The sequence below is a fragment of the Drosophila ananassae genome, chromosome XL, assembly GCF_017639315.1.
Source record: "Drosophila ananassae strain 14024-0371.13 chromosome XL, ASM1763931v2, whole genome shotgun sequence".
In the NCBI taxonomy this organism is placed as follows: Eukaryota; Metazoa; Arthropoda; class Insecta; order Diptera; family Drosophilidae; genus Drosophila; species Drosophila ananassae.
The window spans coordinates 15,270,980-15,280,534 of NC_057931.1; the positions used below are offsets into that span (position 1 = coordinate 15,270,980).

General features: G+C 37.0%; 1 protein-coding gene across 4 annotated transcripts in view; it reads left to right on the plus strand.

Annotated features, from left to right (window-relative positions):
* LOC6503205 overlaps positions 1–9,233 on the plus strand; it is a 76,709-nt gene extending 67,476 nt beyond the window's left edge. For all 4 annotated transcript variants that reach the window (XM_032455962.2, XM_032455963.2, XM_032455964.2 and 1 more), the window contains 2 exons: positions 8,830–8,954; positions 9,012–9,233. In XM_032455962.2, coding sequence (XP_032311853.1) covers positions 8,830–8,954; positions 9,012–9,115 — 229 coding nt within the window. In that variant the 3' untranslated portion in view covers positions 9,116–9,233. The remainder of the gene's footprint in view (positions 1–8,829; positions 8,955–9,011) is intronic.
* Positions 9,234–9,555: the final 322 nt, after the last annotated feature.

The following is a 9,555-nucleotide window of genomic DNA, read 5'->3' on the forward strand; positions in this document are numbered from 1 at the left end:
GAAGGGTGTGTGCAAAATTTCAACTCGATAGCTTTAAAACTGAGAGAATAGTTTGCGTAGAAACAGACAGACAGACAGACGGTCATGCTTATATCGACTCAGGAGGTGATCCTGATCAAGAATATATATACTTTATAGGGTCGGAGATGTCTCGTTCACTGCGTTGCACACTTTTGACCAAAATTATAATACCCTCTGCAAGGGTATAACAATGCACTAGTTTTTGTTTTAGCCCATCACAACTGTTAGAAATTGTGCTTTATTGCGGTCTTTTCGCTTATATTGGGTTACCCCAGATCTTTTTTTTTTTTTTGTGTTGCAGTTTTTGTGGAGCTCGGGAAAAGCACGTCCGCTCAGTTCGGTAGCACTTGCTTGAGTATACATTTTTAAATCACAAGTGAATTTAGTGTGACTCTTAGACCAAAATATATGCGAGTTTCAAGTGCAATTAAGAGTTGCAGTTTAAATTCTTCAATTTGGCTCGGCCAAATCAAATGAGAAAGAGAAATTGCAATTCTTGTGACGGTTCTCATAGCCGTGAATTTCACAGAGCTATGGTGGCCTGATATTTGACTGAGCTTATATGAACATATATAAGAAAAAAAATCAGAGCCGATAGGAGAAAATAACGTTGAAGAGGATCGTTTTAGACGAAATGTAACGGAGGTTATACAAAACTTATCCCCCTGCACGTCCCTGATATTAAATAAGAAACACGAGGTTTCCGTGAGGCTTGGGATCAACCCAAGTCTCGAGATAAGAATCTCGAAAATCAATAACTTGTAACACACACAGTTTTGTTTGCAAAACTAGGTCTGCACTGTAGAAAATGTAAATTTGTATGGAATTTTAAATTATTATTGTTAATTTCTATTACTTATAAGTTTTCCAAAATTTTGCCTTTCTGAATTAATTATGTATAAAATCCTTTAATATTAACATATATATATACTTTATTATGTAGTAAGACTTTGATTTAGAATATATAAATAGACGCATCGGAAGTCGACAGGCCTGCTGACCTCGAGGGACGAGCTGTAAGTACGGCATGGCCGCAACACTTTGAAGAATATGTTTTAGAATAAAATATAAACAAGATATATGTATATGAATATTCAGGATGGAGTGAAGTACAGTTAAATAAAGTTATATTTCTTAATTTGTAACTTCAAATTAACTTAAATTGCTAAATAGATTTCAGTAAGGTTAGGATCTCTTTGAAATGAAAATATTGAGTTAGGATTATAATTTTATTATATTAGGAATAATAAACCAAACGCTGAAGTACCTATGCTGAATATATTGAAGTAATGAAGATATAATGAATCGCGTCTAAATATTTCAGTGGGGTTTCCAGAAACAAGGTAACGCAACATGGGTTGCCCAATGATAATGATGCAACAAGGCAGGGCGGGCAAAGAGGAGATCTATTACACCTGAGTTCTCCAAGCTGGTATCCTCATTCTCTATTCCCCCACAACTTTGGCCACTCCTTTATTTAGTACTGTCGAGACTTCTTTTATTTGGGGAAACACAAGAACCCTCCCTCTGGCCCTGAGCTAGGCCGGCAATAGACAGTGCGTCCTCCCGATCAGAACCAGGACGTTACAGATAAAATGGCGCCCAATTGTGGAGCCGAAGTTGGAGCCAACCGTGGAGCCAACGTGGGCAAACGTGGAACACGTGGTTGCAATGTATATAGTACAAGATGACCATACGTGACAGTTTCCACAATAGTTCAATAGACCCAAATGAAAGGAATGTGAGATACCTTCGGTGAAAAGTGAAGTTAGCTTGTCTCGGAGTAAGACCCCAACAACAATGAAAAACGAATAAATGAATTACTAAAAAAACATACAGATTTATATAATGGCAGTCAGACGCAGTTTGGAAAACTTGGTAGCAAGAATGTCCAATGAGAGAGATACTACAATAAGCTGCACTATATGCAATGATACCAATATTCAAGGAGAATATGTGGAGACCGCATGTAAACACAGATTCCATCGCCAATGCATATTATCGTGGTTAGATAATAATGAAACTTGTCCGATCTGTCGAAGTGCTTGTCAGCGAGCTCAGATTGAAAGTCAGAATCCGACTAATGCAGGACATCTAGAGCTAGTAGAAACAATAGCACAACTACCGGAACAATTCCTAGAAACAGACCTAATACCCGATCGCACCAAAGGCCGAATGCACATGTAAACCCTCGAACGAGTCTAGGAGCTACATCGCGTTAGGATGTAACAAATCCTCAGGCTAAAGACGATGCTAATGGTATTAGCGAAGAAGGAATCCAACAATTGATAGCAAGTTCTACGGAGTCGTTTCGTATAAATATGGCAGAAACCTTGTCCGAAGAAGTTTGTATAACTTTTAATAGCTTGTCGTTAAACGGGATTCCTCAAGAAAACCCAGAAGAACCGCAACTGGAATGGGATTTCCTGCACCCTTAAACCATCCTCGTATAAGTTTAGACAGTGGAGCATGATTCAATCATTTTAACAGACGTAATATTAATTCGCCGGTAGTTCAAGAACCTGTCAGAGATTTCTCAGATAAAACTGCTAATGTTATTTCGAATTGGCATATCAAATTTACAGGGCTGTTTAGCGATATCTCAGTAGATGATTTTATTTATAGAGTTAACATCCCTTATCCCATGCTTAACATCCCAAAGTTTAAATGGAAAATTTTGTATTGCTTCACAAATTTTGACATTTTCTTTTTTCTGGACCAGCTTTGAATTTTTATTGGCGTTGTCATAGATCTAATGAGGAAAACAACATGGTTCGATTTATGCACTAGATTAAGAGAGAGATACAAAGATCAACGTACAGAAAGAGACATTAAAGATACCTTACATAGACGAAAACTGGGCCGAAACGAGAGTTTCGATGAATTCTTAGATGCCATGGTTGCAATTACTGATGCCTTACGAAAACCATTGTCTGATAAAGAAATCGTAGCAGAAGTTAGAAACAATCTAAGACCAGAGTTATATCATGAGCTTTTGCATGTGGATACTCCATCAATGTCAGCGTTAAGAAGAAAGTGTCACAAATTTGAGGCCTTCTTTGGCAACAATAAGTACAAGCAAGGGAATTTACAAAATAATTTTAGACGTACAATTAATGCCGTCTCTATAGAGGACCAACAAAACGAAGTTTCGGACTTAGAGACAGATAGTCAAAAGGTTTTTGCAATTAAGACAGCGTCCATAACGTGCTGGAATTGTGATGATCCAGGACACAGGTATTTAGATTGTCTTAAACCTCGGCGCGTTGCTACGGATGTGGAGCTTTAGATAAATATCGAAATGTATTAAATGTAATCCGCATTCGGGAAACGGTCCACAGGACATCCGCCATTCACACAAGAGGGATGTCCGCAATTAGATTCAAACGAAAACAAATTCCTACTTTCAAATCCAGTCCAACCAGAACTGTTAGAGGTAGAAATTATACCTAAAAAAAGAAAGGAAAGCTAACTTCGGGCGGAGCCGAAGTTTATATACCCTTGCAGTTGAGTCGCAGCTCGCTAGGTGGCGCCACGCATCTTATATTGTTAGATATATAGCAGATCGTATATAGTTGGCCGATCCTTATGAAATTGGCATATCGAATTATTTAACCCAAAGAGGAATCCACTGAAACTCACATCCCTATAACTTGAAAAACAACTAAATTTGGCAGATCGTATAAGTTTGCCCAACTTAGAAAGCATAGAAAGGCATTTCCGATCAATCAGATATATGGCAGCTATAGGATATAGTCGACCGATCCCGGACTTCTATACTGCCTGCAAAGGAAAAAAGGGTGTGTCCAAAGTTTCAACTCGATAGCTTTAAAACTGAGAGACTAGTTTGCGTAGAAACGGACAGACGGTCAGACGGACAGACGGACATGTTTATATCGACTCAGGAGGTGATCCTGATTAAAAATATATATACTTTATAGGGTCAGAGATGTCTCCTTCATTGCGTTGCACACTTTTGACCAAAATTATAATACCCTCTGCAAGGGTATAATTATAAAGCCGTATCACATAAGACTTAAAGAATATGAGTTAAGATGATCTGAATTGTTTTCAATAAAATACCAAAAATCACGCTCAGCAAGGCGAATGCGCGAATTTTGGAATTGAAGAAGTCCTCAACGTATAAAGTCTTCGAGCCTTACACCAAATGGTCAAGATAATCGTCCATTTGTTAAGCTTCACATTTTCAATCAACCTTACTATGCATTATTAGATAGTGGTGCAAACAAAGCATCACAGGCGGAGAATTAGCAAAACCACTCGTAGATGCAAAGCAATATAAGAAACAAAGAGGAAGAGTATGTACAGCAGACGGGAAACGTCAAGAAATTTCTGGTTCAATAGTAATACCATTGGTATACAACAACTTTCAAAGCAATTTTGAGTTTTTAATTGTTCCTTCTATTTCACTAGACATAATATGAGGAGTTGACTTTTGGGATCAATTCGGTATTTCTATCAAGTATGAACCCAATCTTCCCGAGGTGCATGCGATAAAAACGAGTAGCGACAAATTATCTTTATCAGCCACAGAAAACCGCAAGTTACAGACTGTTATTAAGCTTACCTAGCTCTGAATGTGACGGATTGGGCTTAACAAAGCTGGTAGAACACGTAATTGACACCAAGGATACGCGTCCCATCAAGCAGAGATACTATCCTATATCGCCAGCCAAAGAGAAACTTTTGTGTAGTGAAATTGACAGAATGTAAGAATTAGACATTATTGAAGAAGCACCTCCATCGGAATGGTCTTCTCCGATTGTCCTATTAGTAAAACCAGGAAAGAAAAGGTTTGTCTGGATTCAAGAAAATTAAATAGTGTTACCGCAAAGGATACGTATCCTATGCCACACTTAGAAGGTGTATTGAGTAGACTGCCCGCTGTTCGATGCGTCTCAAAGATTGATTTAAAAGATGCGTTAAAAGATGCAAATTTTCTTAGAAGAAAAATCTCGACCAAAAACAGCTTTTGTTGTCCCAAATCGATCGCTATATCAGTTTAAGCGCATGCCTTTTGGTTTGTGTTATGCACCACAAACGATGTGCAGATTAATGGATCAGGTTATGCCATATCAATTAAAGTCTCACGTGATGGTGGACCTAGACGACTTATTGGTGTTGTCTTCTACTTTTGAGGAACACCTGACTCACTTAACCGCAGTTGCTTCCCATTTACGCAAGGCAGGGTTGACCATAAATATAGTTAAAAACCAATTCGGCTTATCTAAAGTGGAATATTTAGGATATGTAGTAGGAGAGGGCACTCTTCAAACGAACATCGACAAAGTCCGTGCAATATCAGACTATCCTGTCCATTCAACTCAAAAACAATTACGCCGATTCTTGGGCATGACCGGTTGGTATCAGAGGTTCATACCACAGTATACGACAATTGTTTTTCCACTCACAATATTATTGAAAGGAAAAACGTTAACATGGAATGAAGAGGCACAGAACTCTTTTCAAGCCATTAAAGACAAATTATGCTCCTCCCCAGTATTAATTAGTTCCAATTACGACAAACCTTTCATAATTCAGTGTGTTGCATCTATCTATGGTGTTTGGCACAATGTGACGAAAACGGATACCAACGACCAATTAGTTACATGTCCAAAAAGCTTAACAAGGCTCAACGAAATTATTCGGTAACCGAATTAGAGTGTTTAGCGGTAGTTTTAGCCATTGATAGATTCAGAATGTACATCGAAGGACACCCCTTCAAGGTAATCACCGATCATGCTAGTTTAAGTTGGTTAATGAAAAAGAATGACTTGAGAGGTAGACTAGAAAGATGGGCTATGAAACGTCAAGGATACCAGTTGACCATAGAGCACCGAAAGGGAAGTGAAAATGTTGTAGCCGATGCCTTCTGTCGGTCTTTCGAAGGAGAAGTTAACGTTGCCAATGTAAACATCGAAGTATGGCTCGAGATAGATCCTTCTTCCGACGCGTTTCAGTCTTCGGACTATAAAGAACTTATCGACAAAATAAAAACAAATAACATGCCCGATTATCAGGTAGTTGACAACTTGCTGTATCATCGTTGTAACTTTTCTAGAGGCGATCTGGATAAAGACGATCAGAGCTGGAAATTAGTAGTCCCAAGGGAATTAAGAACACAAGTTATTAGAGCAGCCCATGATCAACCATCCGCTTCGCATTGTGGCATGATTGGCATGATGTGGCATGAGAGAATTCGCAGAACTTTCCCATGGCCAGGAATGGTTATAAATGTTTACGATTACATTCGCCAATGTGAGTTATGGGAAAGCAAACTAAAAGCGAGAGACCTTTTCAGAGACTATATTTCGATTTTATTGGTCCTTCTCCTAGAACAAAAAAGGGACATATAGGAATACTCATAATTTTAGATCACTTTACAAAATTCACCTTCTTAAAGGCTGGAAAGAAATTTACATCTGAGATGGTTGTTAAAATCCTTAGAGAGGATATTTTGGATTTTTTGGAGTTTCACAGGTTGTTGTTACTGACAATGGTAGACTATTTAAGGGAAATGATTTCTCAGCATTTTTGAATCGCTACGGAGTCCAACACCCTTGCACAGCAGCATACATACGCACCTCAGTTCAACGCTGCAGAACGAGTTAATAGATCTAATAATGCGGCGCTAAGATCTTACATTCAGTCCGATCAGAGGGAATGGGATAAGTTCCCAAGCATTAATAGCGCCTTGCGTACTAATCTACATCAGTCCATTGAAAAGCCCCCATATTTAGCAGTTTTTGGACAAAACATGAGCAGTTTTTAACATGATTACTCATGTTAAATATTACCCATTGTTAGAGAAATTGGGATTAATGAGGGAGGGATCCACCACCCTTAATCGGATAGACCATTTTTCCAATATTCGAGGCGACATTCAAAAACATACGCAAAAAGCCTATCAGACCAACAAACGTACCTATGATTTGCGAAGCCATCACAGGACATTTGAAATTGGACAGATAGTGACAAAAGGAAACTTTAAGCTTAGCAATGCGGCAGATAATTTCAATGCTAAGCTAGCACAAGTTGGAGTAAAAGTCCGTGTAAAGTAAAAGTGCGGACAATCACTGTATTTACTAGAAGACTTGTCGGGAAAAGAATTAGGAACCTTTCACGCTAAGGATATTTGGCTTTCAGCTTTGAGTCGAAAAATAGATTTTTCGTTCTAACCTATGGGTGTGAGGGTGATTTCACGAGTAAGTTTTAAGACAAAAAATCGCAGTTCCGTCCCATTTCCCATTAATTGAACCCGTTAAAGCTCCCTGGAAGATGCATATATAAGTAGGTTTGGGTTAGGCATCAAAGATAAGCCCAGCTTCACTTTCAAACCATACTTGGACTCTCGCGGATGGTTAATTAGACCAAAGATTTTTATTCGACTTTAGGTAATAGGTATTACGTAGGTTACCTCGAGGATTGGAGGACCTTGCTGCGGCCATAGATCCGTTATTCCCCAAGATAAGAATCTCGAAAATCAATAATTTGTAACACACACAGTTTTCTTCGCAAAACTAGGTCTGCACTGCAGAAAATGTAAAATTGTATGGAATTTTAAATTATTATTGTTAATTTCTATTACTTATAAGTTTTCCAAAATTTTGCCTTTCTGAATTAATTATGTATAACATCCTTTAATATTAACATATATATATACTTTATTATGTAGTAAGACTTTGATTTAGAATATATAAATAGCCGCATCGGAAGTCGACAGGCCTGCTGACCTCGAGGAACGAGCTGTAAGTACGGCATGGCCGCAACACTTTGAAGAATATGTTTTAGAATAAAATATAAACAAGATATATGTATATGAATATTCAGGATGGAGTGAAGTATAGTTAAATAAAGTTATATTTCTTAATTTGTAACTTCAAATAAACGTAAATTGCTAAATAGATTTCTGTAAGGTTAGGATCTCTTTAAAATGAAAATATTGAGTTAGGATTATAATTTTATTATATTAGGAATAATGAACCAAACGCTGAAGTACCTATGCTGAATATATTGAAGTAATGAAGATATAATGAATCGCGTCTAAATATTTCAGTGGGGTTTCCAGAAACAAGCTAACGCAACATGGGTTGCCCAATGATAATGGTGCAACAAGGCAGGGCGGGCAAAGAGGAGATCTATTACACCTGAGTTCTCCAAGCTGGTATCCTCATTCTCTATTCCCCCACAACTTTGGCCACTCCTTTATTTAGTACTGTCGAATACTTCTTTTATTTGGTAACCCCTGATTTGGGGAAGCACAAGAACCCTCCCTCTGGCCCTGAGCTAGGCCGGCAATAGACAGTGCGTGCTCCCGATCAGAACCAGGACGTTACACACTTTTGATACCGTATCACCGTATAAAATGATTGCAACGGCTAGAGTCACTAGTTACAACTAGCCATGTACATGAGCACTAGTTTGCATTGTCAGTAGCTGACAAAATATATTTAAAATGAAAAAAACGAAACTTTTGCTTTGTTAATACCAATAATTTTTTTGTTAAGTTTTAAGGATATACAAATATTGGTACGTGTGAAGTACCGGGGCTTTAAGTTTAGTAACCGGCATTAATTAACGATCATTACTTACTTATTTCAAAAAATTGTCTCTAATTTTGTCATTATCTACGAATTTGGTAAATAAACTTTACATGTAAATATTAAAACAAAAAATGATAATTTAAATTGTTATTATTTATCTTTTTAAAAATAAAATATTCTGCAAAAGGATTCTGACGTTTGGACGTATAATCTTTACTTTTATACATTAAATGTGTGTATTCAGCGTTTCAGGTAAATGGCTAACTAGTCGAATTTCTATTGGGGATGCAAAACTTTCTGACAGTGGAAACTATTCTTGTTCTCTGGGCAAACTATTTACCGTAATAGTTCAAGTTCAAGTTCTCACAGGTATGAAAATATATTTCAGTATAAATCATATATAATAAGGTTACTCAAATTTCACAGGAGAAATTCCCGCTGCTGTGCAACATAACAAAGCGACGAGATCTGAATATTATATTCTGGCACAATTGGGCCTTTTCTTATTGATATTTAAAGTCATATTCTAGATAATTTTATTTTTTAAGTATTGATGTACGTGTTACAAGCTTAAAATTTTTGTTGTAAGTTTCTATTCAATTTTCAAGATTAGATACTAAAAAATTAAAATAAACTGACTAAAAGAATTCTCTAAAATGTTTTAATTTAATAAAACAATGAATTAATAAATAAAAAAAGAAAGGAAAACTAACAATAAATTATTAAATAAAACAAGAAAGGAAAACTAATATCGGGCGGAGCCGAAGTTAGGTAGCCGTTTACATTATTATGTATATTATATATCGTATCATATATTTGGCCGACCCCTATGATCAAATCAATTTTCTAACTTTAAAACACCACTTCTAACTTAAAAAACTCCGACTTATGGGATCAACCCAAGCCTCGAGATAAGAATCTCGAAAATCAATAACTTGTAACACACACAGTTTTGTTCGCAAAACTAGGT